The sequence below is a fragment of the Magallana gigas genome, chromosome 9, assembly GCF_963853765.1.
Source record: "Magallana gigas chromosome 9, xbMagGiga1.1, whole genome shotgun sequence".
NCBI lineage: Eukaryota > Metazoa > Mollusca > Bivalvia > Ostreida > Ostreidae > Magallana > Magallana gigas.
The window spans coordinates 18216056-18238836 of record NC_088861.1 but is presented as its reverse complement, the minus strand read 5'-3'; the positions used below and the strand labels follow the sequence as shown (position 1 = coordinate 18238836).

The 22781-nt window shown below is 30.7% G+C and overlaps 1 protein-coding gene across 6 annotated transcripts in view; it reads right to left on the bottom strand.

The window, feature by feature from the left end:
- Positions 1–1514: 1514 nt before the first annotated feature.
- The window catches only part of LOC105340102 (uncharacterized), a 285888-nt gene continuing 264621 nt past the window's right edge, over positions 1515–22781 (bottom strand). For 2 of the 6 annotated variants that reach the window (XM_066071980.1, XM_066071981.1), the window contains exons 7-12: positions 4516–4554; positions 4307–4419; positions 4023–4050; positions 3855–3938; positions 3749–3764; positions 1515–3330 (exon numbers count right to left, since the gene is read on the bottom strand). In XM_066071980.1, coding sequence (XP_065928052.1) covers positions 3279–3330; positions 3749–3764; positions 3855–3938; positions 4023–4050; positions 4307–4419; positions 4516–4554 — 332 coding nt within the window. In that variant the 3' untranslated portion in view covers positions 1515–3278. Of the gene's footprint in view, positions 3331–3748; positions 3765–3854; positions 3939–4022; positions 4051–4306; positions 4420–4515; positions 4555–5068; positions 5204–5647; positions 5749–6129; positions 6202–7426; positions 7495–11770; positions 11907–22781 lie in introns of those variants that run through there. The other 4 variants (XM_066071982.1, XM_066071984.1, XM_066071986.1 and 1 more) reach the window with 3 other exon arrangements.

Genomic DNA, 22781 nt, shown 5'->3' with positions numbered 1-22781 from the left:
TTTACATTATTCTATTATTCTCTAAATACTATCGAAACCGAGGACAGGGCGGTTTAGCTTATGAATATGAATCGATAGGAAATACATTGTAGACAGAAATTGTATATTATCACTAACCGTACATTTATACAAGTAGCTAAAGTGCATTCAAAACTTTTAAGAAAAAGTGAACAATATAACATTTTTGATATTGATTTAAAATTGTCTAGTTTCGTCTTCAATAACATGTATGATTTTTTGTATTTTGATACTAAACGTATAATCGCGAATGTGCAGTAATTCTGGTGAATCCTTCTGTAATTTTTGTCGTTTTGTAAATGTTCTTAATTTTCAATAAGTATTAGCAATTTTACTTATGTATTTTTTTTTAATACGTCCTCCATTTTTTTAAATGACCATTTTTTCAGAATACGAAGTTCGTTTTAATTTTACTCTACAACTTTGGAGTAATGAATTGTATCGGTCATCCAACCATCTTTAATGCAACTGCACAAGTCTATTGCTTCTTTGTCAAACGACTAAAATGCGAAACATACAAATGTAACCCTACGTAAATAAGCGAAACATTATAATTTAAATTACAAATCTGTTTTACTGAAATAATATTGTTCTAATCTTTATTTTATTAGTATTTATCATTTTTATACATAAAGACTTTTAATTTAGATGGACGATATTACGTAACCGACTTAAAATTTTATTTACTCAATAGAGCCTCTCAATGATATTTATATGTGTACAATATAATAATATTAATTCTAATTTTATTACCATTACAATTATCGTCAAATCAAATTCAAAACTGTTGGCAAAGAGTGCCATATACCATGCCTTGATTTGATTCATTGATATGTATGGAAAAACTGAGAAGGGATGATTATTAATAACGCAAGTTAAACTCTGTCTCAAAATATTATCGATTCATTTTTCATGATTAATCGATGTTTATAAATAACTCAAGGTTTACAAATAACTCAACGTTAAAACAATGTTAATAACAAATATGAAAAAAACACCGGATTCCACCTTTGAGAAGCTCCTCTAGCTTGTCAGATTTCAATACACAGCAAAACAAAATCCCTCAAAACGTACGGAGATTTTGCATTGCCACAGGCATGAAAGTAACTGGATGATAACGTTGAAAAAATGTGTAGAGTCCAAAGTTCTTCCAAAGGAAGATAAGATGTTATCCCATAATAAAAAAAAGCCTCAGAATTTTTTTTTTCATTTTCATACTGGTATTATAAACAATTCCCCCGTTGTATCAATTTAAGTTGAACTTTTCTGACACGTATGTGTATCGCATAAAATTTTGTCAAAAAGTGGTAGTAACATGAGTAATTCTATATAGTTCTGCATGCAGAAATGAATTATGGATAAGATAAATTTCTATTTTGTTAAACATTTATGTCAAAATTATATAACATACTGCTAATTCACATCTAAAGTCCTTATACTATCAATTATTTAAGTAAACAAGATAAAATTGATACAAATTTATTCAAAACACAATGTTTCCGATATTCTACATCTTTATTATTCTTTCAAACATGTAGCTAATACACGGTAAACAAGTTTCAAGAAAAAAACAATAATCCTTAAATCAATTCAGGCAGACATATAATATTTACTCTCATTCATGTTAATTTTCATTATAAATGTGTAACTCTAAAGTCTACATTAGCAACACTTTTGTCTACCATATAAATATATTCTAACATATATGAATATTTTCTAAACCTGAAAGAAAAGAAAGGTTTCTTGTGCCATGTCAAAAACTTTGAAGAATTGTTTTTTAAACAATGTTTTTGGAAAACATTTTTGTTGGTTTTATTTGAAATGCGTTTATCGCTAGCTGCATAGACGACCTGGGAGCCGTTAAAAAGTTGCAATGTATGGCCCACAAAAGCTTGCGCTAGCTTCTTCCTAATTTACCTTATTTCCACACAAATTCTATGGAAATACTTAGTACCATCAAATTTTTCAGATAATTCACTACCAATGCCTGTCTTTGCTTTACTTGTCTCAGACTTTCTCTTAAAGACGCTATCAACCTCAGAAAATTAATCAATTCTACGTACTCACTACTTCACTTTACGTGGCTGGTGATGATGTCTAAAAGAGTATCAAAAGCAAGTAAATGACAATATTTGTAGTAAAAACAAGACTTATCACATCTTTGAAATTCCATCCAGTTTTCAAAACAGGCAAACAAAAAATTGAGTTGAATCAAAAAAAGTTTGTTACATGTAAGGATCTAAGGATATATGGTATGGTGTTTATCTTTTGTTTATGCACGTGATTAAAATGAAACGGTTGATATTTTATGACATTTAAAATGAAATTTATCTTAAATAACGCAAATTTTGATTTTTTGTTACCTCTAACGTATCAAAAGGTAGAAAAAAAATCACAATTTCTCTAATGACTCATATACAATTCATCAGCTGTAAAGTGTTTATGTTAAACAATGAACGCGTAAAACACAATTTTTATTGCGAAAAATGAATAAAAGTAATGACTGAAAGTACTTACTACATTCAGGTAACAATGATATTTAAACATGAAGGAATATTACACATCTTTTCGAATGATTATAATAAAACGTTGCAAAAAATTAGAATTAACAATGCAAATTTCATTGACGATAACAAATAATATCAAACTTAAAGTAAGAACTTTATAACAACATGTGGGATTTTTTGAATTTTTTTTATAATACAACATTCTGAAATATAAAACAATGAAGTTAAGAACTACAATTGTTTTACAAATACATTCAAAACACTTCAAAACACGTTCTTCACACTTAAATTCGATTAATGACAAATCTTTATTACAACTCCCGAATTTTTTATTTGTAAGAATACATATGATTTCATGGTGTACTCCTAATGTAAGGTAAATTGAATCCAAAATGAATGTTATTGTTGTGTTTTGTTTTACATATTAACTCAAATCCTATATCAATCACCATTAAGCGTCAAGTTTTTTCCACATATATCAGAATAGAGAAGAAAATATTCAAACTCTTGACACTTTTGGATAAGTCCCGGGAGGTGGCTAAGTTAGAAATTTTACAATTAAGATTCTTCGTATACTAGTGATGCTTTAAACTAAATATGACAAAATGATAAAAAAAATATAGTTATAAAAAAGTAAAAACTGTAGAATTGTTAAGGACGATGGGCGACGAACGACGACAAACCAAGCTGAGTGGCAACAGATGACCTCAGTGACTAAGGTGACCTAAATAAAACATGCAATATCCTTTTTTGCTAACTGTCACGGTTTACGTAGATAAGGTCCGAGGTTTCCATTTTGTCTGTTCTATATAAGAAAAACAAGCACTGAATATATACAACATGATATCAAATACGTCTGCAGAAATTATATCACATAATCTAAGCCTGGGCACCGCAAGGTACACATCTTAATTGATAATATATGTCTAGTATTTGATTTTCACTTTACAACAAGTATCCGTCTTATTTTGCTAATCTTGGTAGTAAGTTCTGACCACTTCGCAGAGTTAACAGTATTAATGAAAAAAATTTCCGTTTTTGAAACACTAATAATATTAAACCACATTCTAAGCACTCATGTTAAAATTTCTTTATTAAAAAGAATACAAAAAACATTACTTTAGCAAATAAGACTGAAATTCGTTTAATATTAGAATGCTCTCTCTCTCTCTCTCTCTCTCTCTCTCTCTCCTAAAATAAAATGAAACAAAACTAGTCATTACCCGTCCGAAGTTCTACCTTAAAATGTAATGGAAAAACAGTTAATATTCTAACAATTAGATTGTTCCATTAAAACGACATAACGTGTTTATTAATATTAAATCATACCTATGTTCTGATACGAAGACACATGTTCATATTGGTATTCGTTCATTTGGAAAGAAAGATCAACGTAGTCGCCATTCTGATTACCTGAAAATTGTCAAATAACAATATAAATATCCTGAAATCTAGCTGTGTGTTTTTAATTGTAATCCTATTGTTATAAATAGTTACCTGTATCCTTTGGTAACGGTTTTTGTTTCTACAAATAGAATGAAAAATTAACATACATATATTACTAATCACTATAACCCGTTCAATTGAATTTTTAATGATAAATGATTTACCCGATCGCACCAGATATACGAAATTTCTTGAATGCTACTTATTTTTTTCAAAACCCTCATGACATCATCATTTATCAATAATTGCTATTTGTAAACCCAGACTCAAATGTTCATGCTAACTTAAAAAATAAAATGTATGCACTTGCAGCATCGGTTGTATTTTGTTCTTACTCGATTGTATTTGAAATGAACACATCCTCCGATTATTGCAAGTGAAATCAGTAATGCACCACCAATTGAACTTCCAAAAATTAGTCCTTTGTATAAAGAAGCATTGTTTTGACCTGTAAATGGTTTCATCATTGTTAAAGAAATCACTTGAATTTCAATTAATATGGAAATTAACATAAATATCAATATTTAACATAATGAATACTTACCGCTGAATTGTTCATTGGTTGTTATGTAGCCCATTTTGTCTGAAAATATGAAAAAATTAGAAAGGGTGTGGACACATACATAAAAGGTATTTAAGACACCTTTTTACAATAAAAGAAATAAGTTTGACGTTTAATCAGTGTGTATCTATACTAATAATTTATTAATAATAGTTTTTTCTTCATATGTTCTTATGAAACATCAATACAATATCTATGATTTTGTATTAAAAAAGGTGATTTTCACCAGAAGAAGAGGGTTTAAATCTGAAGAAATTATGCTGATTTTTCGATTACTGTTCATTAACAATCTCATTTTAAGAGTATTATGAAAATGTTTTGCTTTGTTCCAAACAAACCTTATGCTGATCATTCATAGATATAAGCGAGTACTAGTATTCCATTGGACTTGTGAAAAATTATCATAATGACTTTTTATATATATAAGGAGAAGTATAAAAGTTAAAAAATATAATTAAAAATCTTTATCTCGAATGAAATTATGTCAGAAAACTATAAATTACTAGTACTCAGGTAGATATCGAATTGCCCTTACTTTGGGAACAGTCCTCACCAGTCCATCCTGAGGAACACAGGCATGTACCACTGACGTCACATCTCTCATAGTTGCCTTGGATGCAAGGGCAGTCCTCTGCACAGAATTCTCCGAATTTATTGTGCGGACACTGGACTTCAAATAAGATGCAAAACAAAAAGTTATCTAAGCAACTCAAATAGTAAACAAAAGAACTTTACAGTGAAGGTTGAACTATAAGGAATTAATACGTGGAGTTCATTATTAATGTTACTGGAAAGCAGATTTTTGCGAAGCTGTTTTAGTAATATTATATGCAAAGAGAGCTCTTTTGCACATACATTCATGGTGAAAACTGACCATATAATCTATATAAAACAATGAGGCATCACGAATTCGAACTTAGAGAACCTAAATTTAACTATATCACTTTAATAACTTACATGCTACGATTAAACACTTGTTAAGAAGTACATTTTATGCTTGATTCTCACCTGTAGATTGAAGATTAGTTATACCTATTTTGATATGAAAACCTTATATCTTAACTTCACACAACAAATATAGAAATTTTTCGTATTTTATATCGTATTTCATTACCTTTTGTGCAGATTCCTGATATGTTTTCGTATCCTTGGCAACACACATTTACTTGAACTGGAATCTGTTTTGTTATAAGTCTTCTCTGTGTTCTGTTTAATCTACATGTAAATATAAATTTGATACAGATTAATAAATGCAAATATAACATGACAATTTATAGATCTGCTATGTGACAATTTTTGAAGCGTGTCTTTAGAGAAGATGATTTAAAGTGTGATACCCTGTAATATTTTTCGCTTGAATTTTATGTTTTATTATTTAAAATTAAATCAAAATCTTTTTATTTAAAAAGAAAAGTTTTATATTTCAATTTATCCTTCTCCAATGTTCTTTCTGTTTAGCTATTAACTAATTGAATATTGTGAATTGTTGTATTGATTAACTGATACGTTAATTAAATGTATACTATCAAGTAAATGTTCATTCCACATCACATATATATTGTATTTGGCTTTTATCCAGGGTTATGATATGCTTACTTGTTAGCAAACCACCAACCGGTCTCTGTCGTTAACAATGCATACTGGCTTGTAATTTCCTCCTTCATAACTCTAAAATTATAACACACACCTGCACAATGTTTAAGAATAATATTCTTTTTTACATTCAAATTATTCCTCTACTGGCACTGTACCAGTTATCGGCTAAGATTTTACGTTTTCTTTTCGTGTTTCCTTATGTCTTGATATATTGGAATATAACTTTTCATACTTTAAATTGTGAACTCCTTATTTATCCATTGGTTAGATTATATCATCATTTAGAACCCAAAACATATTGTTTCTTGTGCTTTTTAGCAAGCCCCGATTTTGCCTAGGTTTTATGATTTACTGTACCAGTTATCGGCTTCGTGATTATAACATAGTAAAATCCTTGTACATGTTGATTTTATATTCTGCAAAGTGTTGATTGAGTTATGTCCCTTGCGGGGTCAGCCTATAGGTCGTAGGGGTTATTATACATAAATCAAACTCATAAAATTATTCTTTTATCATCATACGGTAATACACACATTCGTACGCTAATCAATGCATAATTATACAATCAGGCGTTCAACTGCGCCATGAATCTCTCGGAATTTAGTGAGTTCCTTTTCTTTATAAATGTTATATGTATTGATATTATATGTCAAATCAAAGAAGGGATATAATTACGTATCACAAAGAGGTCATATTCTATTTTTAACTTCTTACGTCACTTCCCCCACAGCTGAAAGTGCAAAGATGTAAATCAGCGGTAAACAATGATCGTTAAAGCTCATGTTTAAAAAATATTGAAGAAAGTTTTCAAGCAAACTTACTTTTCTTTGATAGAAACAGATGACTGAATTAAAAAATCTCGGATATTCGCGTGCTATAGACCCGAACCCTCAGTTTAGCCGATAACTGGTCTTAGCCGATAACTGGTACAGTACCAGTGCACGTAAATATATCCTTAGAGTTAACTTTAAATCAAATGCATGGTTATGATACATAGTAGAGATCATTAATAAACATTAGGATAAACCTTTTTTTCAGATTTTAGAATTCTGACCCTTGGGTATAGGAAGCTAAACCTTTGCTGTCTGATAAAACCAATGACCCTTCATTGAATCTGTTTTCGACCTATTGTCCATGCTGATGTAACAATGGAACATAAACACACACCTCAAATACTTGAACCCGAATTTGTTTGTTTTGTAATTTTTTTGTAAAACATGGACATACATCGATATACGCAACTTTTACTATACAATGCAAAATATTTACACAAATCAGAGGAAAATTAAATTCTTACGTTTTGAAACATGTTGAATTTTCTTGATCTTGTTCCTGACCGATGCACGTCATTACAGCTATCGATAGCTAAAAGAAGCATAAACGAACAGATTACTAAAGGTTACATAATTCGTTATCTTTCAATGTAAATGTTTTTGCACAAAAATCAATTTAATATATCTGTTATATCAATTATAAATCAATCACGATATCTTTTTTAAAAGACAAGACATTGTTTACAACTGTTTTTCTGCTTTACATAAATCACTTATGGTTTTCAAGTGACACTATGTATATTTATTACACATATTAACTTTAAATGACTCTTGTTTTAATCTGTTTCGTCTTTCTTTTTTAAAACACATTTCATGATTATTGAAAAAAAACCTTGCAATTGTGGCATTTTTGTTTTACACTATTTTTGCACGTTAAATACAATATTTAGCTAGAAGTTGTAGTTTGCTAATATGTTGCTCTTAGTGAAAAGATTATTATTTTCTTAAAAATTCACCAGGATATGGCAATATCCTAACATATTAAGAAAGAATACAATTCTCTATTAAGAGCTATTTTTGTGAAGTGATTTGGTGTTATATTTTGCTTGTGGATAATAATAAACGACAATTGCCTTTGTGGCTGATACGTACATGTACACAATTATCCCATATTCCTTTAAAATGTTTTAAAGTACAGCTGATTAGAAAAAAATCATTTTTACCTGAAAGACTGTAATACAAAACATATTTTTGTAATACAAAACTTATTTATAATGATCGTAGCTTATTTGTAGCACGCAACAAGTATCGAAAAGTAGACAATGGAAATGAAAATTACCATTACAGTCAATATAGCATACAGCATAACGTACGGTAATTCTTTCAAACCCACCAATAAAAGCTTAGGAACAATATATTTCATGATCATTTTTTGTGGTGTAATCATGATATTAACTATTTTGTAGCATCTTGTAAATTAACTAGGGCTTAGTAGTTTACACCTATATATTTAATTATATTTGTTGTGTTTTCATCCAATGTAATCATTCAAAATGATAGTTAATTTATTGAGTTTAATTCCAACATCCTTTTGTTAAGCTTTTCATTTAATTGCTTAAATTCAACATTAAACTCTAACATGGCAATGCATCTTTACTCAAAACACAATGATAAAAACAATTCTAATCAAGGATTGTTTATCGTTTTTTCATATTTTTTTTTACATTTTATTTCTAAGGATTGGGAAGACCTTGAGGTATCATGACTTACATATATATACAGGTACAGACACGATGAACAATAAGAAAATACAGGTAAAAGACTGAGTTCTTGTTTTTCTAAAAAAAAATTTTAAAAGAATAAATTTAATTCTTACTGATGCTATACAATAAAACAGAACGCTAGGCAGTTTACGCTAGACTGTTAATAAAAAGCCTGAAATGTCCCAAGTCTTGTATAAATGAAACATAGGTAGAAAATATAAATTTATTTCTTGCAATAATTTTTTTTATAAATAAGGCACATTATTTTAAAAACGGACTCTATTATGTGTAAAACTTAAACGTGAATTCAAGCGGATTAATACGCGTTGCATGCGCCTCATTTAATGACGTAGTCAAGTTATTTGGATGTTATACGTTAGAAATGAACTTGTTTAGCCATTCAAATGAGGCACTACAACAAAAATTGAATTATAGAGATAGCTGGCAATATAACGAGGCCGAGTACAGAACGAGTACGCACGCTTTCGCGCAGCGTTTCATTTGTATTGTGACGTCATCTTTTTGCTTTGTTGACGCCATGGCGTGATAGTTTCAACTTGAGATATTCAGCGAAAGTTGAAAATAGCTCGTTTGATGCGTAAATTTGATATTATATTGTGGAAAATTATACATATATAAACATGAATGTCTCGAAGTATAAGCTATATTTGGGCTCGGGTCGAAAACGTGAAGAGGGTTCAGCAAGCCTGGCCCTCTGTCACGTTTCCTAACCCACCTAAATATAGCTTAATTCATATATTTCAAGACAGTAACCATATATTTTATATTAATGACCCTTAACATGTGATGTTATATATTTATTTATTACTTAAATGTGTCTGAATGTTTTAATAATACTATCAAGATCACCATTTCCGTCTTTGTCAAATAAAAAATAGCCATTAGCTGGCAAACTGGGAAATTAGGCATACAAAAAACATCTTTGATAAAACCCCTGGAGCAAACCAGGAGGTGAAAGGGCTTTTTTATATAACCATTTGATGCCTTTAAGCAATAACTTTAATCAGTAGAAATTCATGTAAACAATTTCATTAAAAATCTAGGGCAGAACAAATTAGACCCGGCCTCGTTAAATGTCAAGAATGAGTAGCCATATTGTTTTCAAACTCACCAGATAACTTTACATCACTTGATGTATAGAAATAATATCACGATATTTATAATATTAAGGATTGGGCTCTTAATGTTACATGTATTTGTTTGCTGTTCCGGATGGATGAGTCATATATGTATCCTCTTAATTTATACGACATAATTTATATATTACCCTATCTTCATTTTTTCTAGATCTACTTATATAACTACAAGCACACGCAATTGAAAACTCATTTCCTAATAGATTTTACTGAAAAACCCCTTTTGATCCGTATAACAACAGTGTCTCCCTTTTGCTTTTTATCAATTTTGCACTTCATCTATTAACTAATGATCAATATTTTTAAAAAACATTAAGCTTGTAAACGAATTTTCATTAAAAAAAATTGTCATGAAACCTTGTTTATATTTTTAGCATTTTAGTATATCATATGTTTGACAACTGACATAATAACTCTCCAAGGAAGTCAAACTCTCTGCAAGTCTGATGATTAATATTTTTTTAAAAATATATACAAAAAGGAAATGTTTTCGATGATCATTTATTAATTACAGGGCCTAATTCTTCCTTTTTCTGTTCATCTCAAAATATTCCTTATATTTGTATTTAACATTTAGAGAACTTTCCCGAAATAGCAGAGTCGTTATCTTGCCATTAAAAAAACCCACACATCACACAAAATGTTCTGTACATGTTTTTGTCTGGAAAAAAAGCCAACAGTTTATCATTCAGTTGTGAGAATGGTAAAATTCATTAATAAGTAAGATACATTGATTTAAAATATGTGACAAATGATGATTATAATGTTTATATTATTAATAAATAAAGAATACTTCTGACTAGTGGTCAAGATTTCCCAGATCTAGTAAAGAACTCTTTGTTTACCATAACCACTTAGTCTGCCTACTATCTGTATACTGTAAACCAACTTTTATTCGCGTGCGAGAAAGGACTATGTGCGGTATTATGAACGTTTTGCCTCCAAAATTAAAGTTTTATATAAAGCTTTAAAAATAAGGTAAAAGATATCTGAAATCAAATTGAAAATAAGTGTGTAAAAGGTTTTCACTACAGCGACGTCATAATGTAGAGATGACGTCATGAGGATATTCTTACTTTGTAAAATTGATGGTTTTTACCAAAATATGGGTGTTTTCCGACGGTTTTTCGACTGAGAAACATCGAGCGCAGGCTTGCTCAAGTACCTTTTTTAGTATGATGTGTAAAATTATATGAAATAAAACATATGTTAAATTCGTATTTGAGCAGACACGATAAACAGCGAATGAGCAATGGTTACTTAAATCAAGATTAAAATGAGATTTGTACTATGATTTATAAAGATTTGAGTTTATAGTATTTAAAATTTCGTTAAAATTGGGGGGGCAGATATTTGACCATACGGAATATAGTCCTTTTCGCGAGGTTAGCGAGAGCCTTGTTGTCGCGAATATTTTTCGCCGCGTACAAATCCTTTGTCTATAGTTTTTATTACAATACAGGTCTGGATAAGGCTTGGTCGCGAACAATAGTCGTCGCGAACCAGTTTATCGGCAGTTAATCGCTAAATAAAGTCGCCGCGAATAAAAAATTGGTTTACAGAATACCCTGCAATTGAGTCCACCCTAAGAACAACTGACCCTCATGAAGTCAACGCATCAAATTTAGTCAATATAACCCTAGTAATTACAGAGCAGAGATGAAATGTTTAATTGGTAACTGGGTAACTTAAGTTATCTTATAGTACATAGAAAACTTTATTTTTCTTATATGATTGCTTTTTAAAAACTTTTATTGTATAATTTCCCACCTGTTCTTATCCATAAAATGTCTATAATCATGCAGCTCAATACACACTTTAATTGTTCTATATTGAATTTATAATTAATCATAAGGCATTATTTATTACTATAGTTGAAATAACTACACACAACCCCCTCCCGTTCTTTGTATTCTTGAAATAAATATAATTTAAAATCAAAACTTACAAAAAAGACATTCTTCTCCATAGCTCGTCTTTTATTTCTCTTATTTCCTTTCTGCCTTAAAAATGACGACGTGTTTCTATGATATCTATTGAAACTACTTATGCGAGTCACTCAATATATTTTACATGCAATGTATAGAAATAGAAAAACCCTACATCAATATCCGGCCCTTAAAGATTTTACATAAGTTGACATAATAGTTTGACATAACAGTTGAGATATTAGAACATATTTCAATGTTTATAATAATGAAAATGAAATAAATGGGAATAATGGTATTTAAGACCAATTGTTCAGAAGCGAAAAAAGGCGAACATTCTTAAATTAAGTTGGATCTTTATTCATTGCCATCTTTTTGTTTAAAAATAGAGGTCAGCAAATATTATTGTATTCTTATCACAGCTTATGTGCATAATAAATGGATTTCGAAATATATACGACCGACAAATAACGTTTGTTTTTATAAACGAACTAAAGGCTTCGCTGCAGTACTAAGAAAGAGTTCTGCGTGTCCTGATTTTTTGTAACAAACGTCAAAAAATCTCCGTCATACGACTGACACACTTTTTGTTAAAAAAGCATCGGATTCCTAAACTCTACTCAATATGTGTACATTTACTGTGAAATATAGACCCAACATCACCAACTTACCTCAAGTCAACACTTTATATAAATTTTGAGTATTTGGCTTTATTTTGTGCACTTTTGATATATAACTGAGTTGAAAACCAAGATGAGCGGTAGAAATTTTGAGACAGCAGGACCTGTTATTACCAGATACTTGGCATTATATTTTATATAAATAATATTGTATTTTTAGCTTTACAATTAAGATATAACTATGAAATAAATAATTTTTGATTTCAAATTATTGTATAGCTTAACTGTAATCAATATATACATCCAATTTCTGTTATATTGAACATACTGTGCAAAAAATATGTATGTAAAAGATGAAATTGCATGCACGACGCGTAGGCAATGTCTGCAAAGTTTTGAGAGAAAAAAAATTGAAAATGATATAAAGATATGTTGTATTCTGCGAACCTTAAAATATGGTGGACATTAAACAACATGTGCTATAAGCTGTGTTAACGATCCGAGATGAAAACAATATTTAAAACGAACAGAGTAAAGAGACATGATGACACACAAACCCATGATTTACCAAAATCGATTTTTCCAAATATTTAATATAAAAAGATAAACTTTTGAAAACTTAGGGTTTTCAAAGTTAAATAAATCGGGTAATACAGGAAAAAAATAGAATCATCATTTATTGGCCTAACACAAAATAGGATATTTTCTTCCGCTTCCGCTTGATAGTCACTCAAGCGCAGGGGAACGTTAATACTGCATCGTGGCATATACATTTAGCATAAACAATCGGCATTACAATGAAATCCAATGATTTCTTGGGGGTATTTTTATTCAGATGCTCTATCAATGAATGCATATTTCTAACTACAGACGACAAGTCCCAATTCTTTTCAGTGTGTACATTTATATCTCAATATAGCATTTTTTAGAAAGCAATCGCAATAACATGGCACTGGAATCAATGTTCAAAACAACTTGGTTCGTTTACATGTGGAATTTCGGGTGAGTTTCAACGAATTGTGTATGAATAGGTGATGATTTAATTTGCATGACACACGCGGCATGATCAAATGTCTTATATTTATTCTTATTTCGGTGTCATTCATAAAAAGTAAAATGTTTTTTTTAAGTCATTATGTCATCATCATTATGAACGTGAGTTTCGGGTGAAAATACTCACATTTGTGTCCTGTGTATTTTAACCAAACCCTAATACCGTTAAGTATGTCAAACTCGTCTATCCAGCCAAAGAGGTATTTGGGAGGTCGATTCTGTTACAGTCGGTTCAAGCATATCTTTTACAACATACACCATAGCATAGCATAGCATTGCAATTTCATAGCATACATGTAGCATAGAAATCTCATAGCATAGCATTGGAATCTCATACCATAGCATACAATTTCATAGAATCGCATTCGTCATATCATACCATAGCATACCATAGCATAGCATACACAATTCTTTTAAAGCGGTTTTAAATGTTTTTATTTGAAAAAATAAATGTTTACATCATATATTTGTGGTAAACTTTCTCATAGCATAGCATACAAATCTCATAGCATAGCATACAAATCTCATAGCATATCATTGAAATCGCATACCATAGCATAGCATAAGTTTGTAAAAGATATGCATGAAATGACTGTAACATGCAATCCAGCAGGAAAAAAGAACTTTTTATGAAAAGCAGACTTTTACATGAGATTTACTATGCAGGGATTTTCTGGATACAAGTACTCTGACCTTTCTATATACTTTTGCTAATAGATGGACAGGATCGACATTTTTATGGAGTAACAAACGATATTAGAAATCATGAAAGGCTAGAAATTCTTCAAAAAAAAAAGAAGAAGAAAGAAATACTTAATTTTCTGAATATTTTATTTATGAATTGCAGGAAAAGCAGAAAAAGAAAAAAAAAAGGGCGGTTTGTCCTGAGTATTCTTAAATGACCAAATTATAGAGCTAAAAGTCACATTAATAAAAAGAAAGCATATCGAAGTTATCGGGGCGAAACACAAGCGACAGAGATGAATTAACAAGATAATCTTCCTAAGATCATGAATCACGTATTTGCTTCCTAGATGAGGAGGTATAAACACTGGATGTATAACCGACAAATATATAAACTAATCACATTAGAGAAATACGACATACAGAGACATTTCAAAGACCTCTCCATGTTTGCAAATAAATCACGCATAGATATAATTACATGTACATGTAGGAGACATTCATTTATCACAATTTTTAAGGACAAAACGTTTCACATCAGAGATTCTCTACATCAGCCCAAAGAACTTGGAGAACAGATAAAACAAAATTGGATTCCATTCTACAGCTGAAGAAATTATCAACGGGGTGAGGTCGAGATTGCAATCACTATGAGCATACACGTCACAGGACAATGGAAACCGTTTTGCGGCCCATGTGGTACCATGCAGTAAACTCATATTAACAGGTGGAAAATTGATTACTTTTCCATTGTATAATTGATTTTGACACGTCTTTCAATAACTGCCCGGATCTGAGCAGACAAGTTGAATAACGCGCGTTAGCAATAACCGACATGAAGACGTTAAACATAATTCATTTAATGCTTATACTTACATTCCCTTATTGATAAAATCAATTATTTTATTAAATAAAATCGGTATAAATTGCAGATCACGAAAGAAGTGAATATTTTTAAAACCGTGTTTACATAGATTAGTGACATAAATTAACTTTGAAAATATAATCCATGAAAAATAACTCTTGAAATGCTTCCAACAATAAAATCAACTGTTTTTTTGAAAAGCAAAAAGACTATATTTGATATGGTCCAAACAATCAACAATAAAACCAAATGTATTGATGAATAATTGTAAAACATGGTGTTTTAACAATTATATTTTTGGGGAACAACTTCATTCGTTAAATTACTAGTAAATTCATACGCAGTATGAAAGTGTAAAGTTTTCAAATCAAATAGCTTTTAATTTCAAGTTTGTTCAGTCATGCGGTTGAATTGAACCAGCTTTAATCGAGTAGTATGTTGAAGCTGACATGAATTTATAAATACGCATTATTTCCCTTTTATCTCCGACTACCGATCCACGACATATTAGTTTAAGATTCCTATTGTAACGTTCATCGCTTCACATCCCTATATTAATCTTATACCACTGTTCATGCTTTTCATTTAGGTATTTCACTCATCTGAACACGTCGCATTGGACAAATAATTTGTAAAACGCTAAAGAAAATGACAATGGTTACTACTGCCCTAGTAACTAATTAAAGAAATATCCAATGAAAGACAAAACAAAACGTATGGACATCCATATTTTAAAAATGCTCGATCATTGAAGAACCTTTTCCAATGTCGTACTGTTATATCATCTGTTATATCATCGCATATGCGCAAACCACATACTGTAGCAGATCGTGTAGTGAACGAACGAACTTCAGAATACAGGTTGATTTTGTAGAAACTGATAAAATCTATATTACATGTGCGTTGTTACTTTTACGAATATACCATCATGTATCTACTGGGTCGGATGTATATGTGATGGGACCAGCGTCCACAATAGGATGAGGTCACCATTTTTACTGGCAGTTGTAGTTTGATAGTACATTTTAACAAATATTCATCGGCAGCGCCTTTTGGCCGGCAGACAAAGTTAGCAACCCTCTTGTATTATATATAGAGAGGGTATGATTATTTAAAGAAATTATTGATTTATTAGTAAGTAATTTTCTGCAAAAAACGTACAAATTAGTTTAAAATAAGCCATAATAGGAAAATTTAAGGAAAAAGGACTAAGGTCACGAATGTCTCGATACTTGGGGTGGGAGGGGATACAAAGGGGGTCGGTCCTCTCCTTAGCACATGTTGTCGTTACGCCCTCAAAATGAACGACACACGTGGACGATATACACGCTTAGTAACGCAGCACAACATGTATCCGTGTAAGGTAATACGGAATGGATACCTTGCACATTCTATCAAACAATATACCCTCTTTTCTTTTTATTGATTGCAAGTTTTTTGATTTCTTTTTTAAAACATTTACTACAATGTGTAGTTCATACATTTAGAAGTATATGTAGTCTGAATGCCACGATCGGAAAACAACCGACCGTAACGTTCTACACCAGTATATACACCTTAGTAGCAGTTGAGGAGCGGTCGAAACTAATAAGACATCCAAATGCTTTTTAAATTCATGTACGCTTTAAAGTCAGCTTAAGACGAGAGGTTCTGAACACTCTTACAAACCTCAGAAAATGAGGTATGTTAAATTCACGTCGGGATCAAGTGTCGCCATTTTTACTTGTAAACAAACCCCACTGTTTCATTTTACAGGGCTGTGTGGGGATTTAAAAGATATTCAGAGGTAAAAAAAAAATACTAAAATTTAAAGTAAAATGTTTCAGGAATGTTTGGTAAAAAAAAATTAAAAAATATTTTCCTAAATGAGTTCAGTAAGTCCAAACTCGTGCGCAACAATTTGTGCGCAATAAATATACAGTATTTGGCCATGGTTTGGATAAAACTGTAACCCTACGATCCGTCAACCCAAAATTTCCACGAAGCTACAGTTGTGCAGCTAGTTTACTAGTTTACTTTTTTTTTTTAGAAATAATTCTTTAATTTAAAGAAGGGAGAGGCTATATACGCAGTCAGTATATAATAGCACGTTATGATGGCATTCAATGTTTTTCAGTCGCATTAAATTATTTTAATACAACTCTTTCTTTGTATACGTGTTAATGCTCTTTTCATGGGCGTCGGAACCGGGGGGGGGGGGCAATGGGGGGGGGGGGGGGGGCTTAGGTAAGATATTTGTTCCTAAATTTGCCTTAAAAGATTGAGAAGTTGGAGTTATAGCCCCCCCCCCCCCCCCACGGATTACGAATTACATGAATTGGGGGGAACAAATTTCTGGTAGGAAAGATTTTTTTTTTGGGAAGTATAGGTATACCCCCCCCCCCCACACCCCCCACGGATTAGGATTTACATGATTTTGGGAATTATCTTTTTTCCCTCAATATTTCTGAGGATTAGTCTAGCCCCCCCCCCCCCCCGCCCACTTTCAAGTTGCTTCCGACGCCAGTGCTTTTAGAGCCCTACTCAGTATTCTGAAGAAGAAGATAGATTAAATTAATATTTTATAATTACGTTAAAGATATAAAACTGGACAAGGAGTTTACGAACGGCTTTCCCCAAATTTATTTCAAAATTAAATTTGTTGACAGTTTATAATGATGAAATTATGGTGTACAGATTCAAAATATTCTATATGTTTTAAAAATACAGTACTTTTTAAATTATTTTACATCAAACTGATCATGTTGAATGCTTCGTTCTATCAATATATCATTATTGCCGATCATTCCTTTAAAAGGAATACTTGTTATTTCTATTATATAATGTTCGATGAGGAAGTTAATATTTTTTCATGCCCTATTCCCTGATTGTCTATTTATTTAACTATTTTTGTATTTTATCCATGACATAAAACACTAAAATTATTAATTTATGATATTTTAAAAATAATGCCTAAGTGTTAATTTCAGGAATCTCTACTTTGAGTTTTTCATGTACAGTTTTTAACGCGATTTCTGAGAATCACAGCTACCGTTTTTTATGTCATTCCTCTAGTGTTTAGACTTCCTCAAGCACCAAAATGTTTCCATATATGTATACCAAAACGAGTTTTTGCGGAACTTTCTTGTTTATGCATAATTATTTTAGATGATTTTGAAAGCCATTATTTCCGGGTTGTCTTTTTTTTTTTTATAAAAACAACAAATGAAACCGTTACTGTTGGTGTTAGTCCTTTCATTAATTAGTTAAGCAACACAAGGGGAAGTGTATATGCATGTTCAAAAACATCAGTATATGAAATCTAAAATTGGTATAATTTTTAAACGTTTGTTGTAATATTCACGTGTTTAAGTCAGAAAAAAACGAACTAAAGCTTACTTACATAATACATACAGCAATATATTAAATTATCGAAGAACAAAAAATATAAATTATGTAGGCTATAAAGAAACTCATATGACTTGTTTTTTAATATGATTATAAATTGATAAGGACTATTTTTTTTCGTACATTTGTACGTTGCAAAAAAGTAGAAAATACACTCGTGGTCTTTTTGCGGTTGTACGGTAAAAGAATCAGACACATGTGCTTCAAACATATTGAAGATATAAGGATCAATACGGTAAGGAACATGAATCCCAGTCAATTAAGATGGACAAAGTAGTCAGAAATACATCTTTTTGTAACAAGAAACAGTATATAAAACCTTTACTATTTGTCCTTTTATTTAATAGGTAATGCAATACAAGACGAAATGTATGTGCATGTTCAACAACATCAATATATGAAATGAAAAACTGGAATAATTTTCAAAAAGTTTGCTGTAATATTTACATGTTTAATTCAGCAAGAAAACAAAACCAAAACAACAAATCCAAGCGTAATGTCATGTAATGTCAAAGTATTTAAAATTCAAAAAAAAAATAGATTATGCACAAAGAATCCCCCATAGAGAGAAATCAATTGTGTTCTTTATATACAAGATTATCAAATTAATTCGGATCTTTTCTAATGAATTTAAAAGAGTTAAAAGATTTTCAGTCTTCCTTTGATAAAGATAATTAAACAATCATCATAATTATATTTAAGTGAAACAAATGTAAACAACGTAACATCCTTGTGTAAATTTGTCGCATCTTCTTCACATTAGAACTATTGTTGTCGGTCACCAGCCTCCTATAATCACGTGCTGCTTGGTGGTGGTTGGGGAGCACAGGGTGGGCTAACCGGTTTTGGTCTTTCATGTGTGACCATAAGCTTGTTTTCTTTATAATTATTATTATAATAATATTTTCGTGTTAACTTCTTCGCTTCTTCGAATGAAGGAGCTTTTCCTAATCCTCCGTCTAGACAAAGACCTAAATATTTAGATATCAATAACTATAAATCTGTTCATGATCATCGATGTACACATTTACTTTTTTATTCAAAGATTCAAATCCTTGTAGCAAAAGCAATGGCAAAAAAGAACTTACAATCATCTCTGTCGGATTGATTTTTCCAGACATTTGTAAATAATCTTATCGGGGTTCTTTTACCGAATATGTGCGACTGTTCCCTGTTAAACATAAACCACATAGAATTACAATCACTTAATAAATACGCATAACTTGTGGTTTATATACACGGGTTTGTTTGTGGTTTTTTGTTTTTGTTTTTGTTTTTTTGCGCATCACCTGATTGAAATGTGAAAATATGTTCAAAAGAATATAAAGTAATTTTGCCATTTCGTTATCTCTTCAGAAATTTCAGTAAACTTTCAGCTATCGAATGACATGAATGTATGTGTAGTTCCAGCCAATGGAAGCCATAGCTTAGGTATATGTATGTACGTGATTGAATATATGCACCTGACAAAAATGTTAATGAATACTTATGATTATTTTTATTAACAATAGAGACTCTAATTTAATGTTTAATACTCATAGGAAATATTTTTATTGCATAATTTTTAAATAATTGTTCATTTCAAATGAAAAGAAATAGCCAATAGATATACATGATAAATTGTTTACAATATAGGCTGTAAGGTTCCTTATTTTATTATCTATACCAACCTTAAATCTATCTTCCTAAAACGGAAAAAAAACAAGATCATGTTTTTGAAAGTAAAAATACCCTAACAGCATTGGTGTAGCAGCAAAATGGCACTTGCACTGTCCCATCGGGCACTGAGAGCTTTTACAATTTCCTTATCTTCCTTATCCAAAAATATTCCAAATTCAATTGAATTGATAAAATAAAATTTTGATAGTATGTCTACAACTATGTCTTCAACTATGTAACCCCCCTTTTTTTCAAACCGTGCCTCTGCAAGCAATACTCTTTTTTTTACAGCCTTGGTATATTTTCTTAGTTTACAATTAGTCACACGTATTCAAAAACAAACAAAAAACAAAAAAATAATAATGAACATACCAAATATACTTTTTGGGTTCTTTTCACTACTATAACAAAAGGCTAAGGAACAGTGTACAATATTGACAGTACCTCTACTTGGTACTAAGTGTCTGTCATAGCATCCTACACACGCGCATTTATAGCATGCAATTCGTCAGTACAAATCGTAGAATTCCCCCGTCTTCTATCACAGCCTTTCACTTCCTTGTTATCTCTGATATATCTTGTTATAACTAGGGCCCTCAACGTAATTAATCCAATACAAATGCAAAAACCTCATTGTTCTCAATGTACCAAAAAATTAACCAGTCACGTGACAAGATTTATAAAACCCTGCACGGAAAATCGATGTAACAGTTTAGTTATTAATTAATTTTTTTTTTCATTTAACTTTCCTTACATAGAAAATTACCTTGAAAAATTGAAGTTTTTGATGAAAATATTTGTTCTTTTTTGGGTAAATTTCATTTTCGCGAATATTAAACATGCTTTTTGTATATTGTGAGGATGTTCTACTATTATGGAACCAATTACTATTATGGAACCAATTAAGCAAGCATATTTAAACAAAATTCACATAGAATTGGTTTTAATGTATTTAATATTATTTTTGGCGAATGTCCAACAGTAGATTCAATTTAAGTTACAAATCCAATTATTTTATAAAAATCGATTTTTATATTTATGTATTAAAGTAGTCCGAGTATCGCACTACGACATAATACGGATTTTACAATATTGGTTCGACATTTACAAAGCGTTTTAGATACCCGGTATTGATTTTGCTCTACATCGCTGTTGTAAACAATGGCAATAATAAGCAATTACAACGGTAATATATGTATTCTATGAGAGATAGAAATGATTATGTTGAGAAACTCGATTCTGTTAAAGTAAAATGAAAAACGAAGTTTCTGATTCACCAGGATATCAGGTATGCTTATATCTTCTTTGTTTTGATGCCCCCACCCCCCCCCCCCGAATTTTTATTTTTCTTTTACTAAAACCGGTTTAAATTTAGAGACAGAAGCTATTTCGAATTAAATCAATCGTCAATTAGTTAATGACTGTTTAAATGATATCTAACATCGTTGATAGATATAGGCAGAAAACTGTAGCAAAATGTGATTCTTACGGATTTTTTCGTCAGGGTCTACTTGGTTTAGAGCTTATAGCGTGAAAAGTAATCCGTCAACATATAATTTATTTTACCAAATCTTTTTTCTAAGATGCCAATCTATAGAATAAACACCATGAATTTAAGTTTGAGTCCATAAAATAGTAAAAAAAATTACCAAACGCGATACAAGCATTGCTTTTTTGGGAGTTGATTTTAATCAACTCTCCTATGCAGTTACTCGGACAAACCGAAAGTGAAACAGTGTTTGGACCTCAGCACAAATCATCGCTGCTGACAAGTCTTAAACACTGTGCCGGATAATTATGCCAGTGCCAAGGTTGCATTTTTGCATCCGCTTAAGATGAAGATTCGGAAAAATCCATATATACCAAATGGTAGACCATTGTCTAGAGAGTATATATAACCACCTTTGTTTATAGTGTTTTTCACCTGACAGGTGAGATATTTACCTTTAAAAATTAATATCCCATAGGAAAATGATAATTCCCATAGGAGAATTGATTCTTCTACAGGAAATATTGACAATCATGTAGGATTTTTTAAAAGTCCTATAGGAGTTATATTTCCTATAGGAGAATGGTATTTCCTGTTGGAATTTAATTCAGACATGTAGTTTTCCTATACGATATTAAGTTTTCCTATCGGATTTAATCAAATCCTATCGGAATTAAAATCCCTATAGGAAGTTCTTGTATTCCGATAGGAAAGGACTATATATGGTTTGAGCCTAAAATTGCCCCCTAAAATGAACATTGTCATTTTACTGTAATTCTTCGTTTTATTTGTACAAATATACATTTGAAGTTTTTCATAATTTTCATTTTGATTTGAGTACCCACAATTTAAAAATATGACATAAAGTTTACCTTTTCCCGCCATTTTCTCATTTTTAGCATAAAACGGCTTGTTTTTAGGTAGTTTTTCTTTAAGAAAACATTGCGCGACTGCTTGAACAAACAAAATATTTTCACCAAAGATGTATCTATCCAATACTTAAAAGTGGCAAAAAGTTCGTTCTTGTTCAAAGAGTTGCTCGATATTTCCCATTCGAAAAAAGATAAGAAAAATTTCAATTTTTGATTGATTTTGATTAAATTATTAAAATAGCGTCACTTCTGACGTCATATACTGCCAGTGAGTGCATATAAATCAAATAAATAAGTGAAAAACATATTTTATGTCAACTCTTTTATAAAATAACACAACAAATTAATGTTCCTGAATCATTTTAAAAATAGCGAATTTTGGGGGCCAAATTTGACTAATAT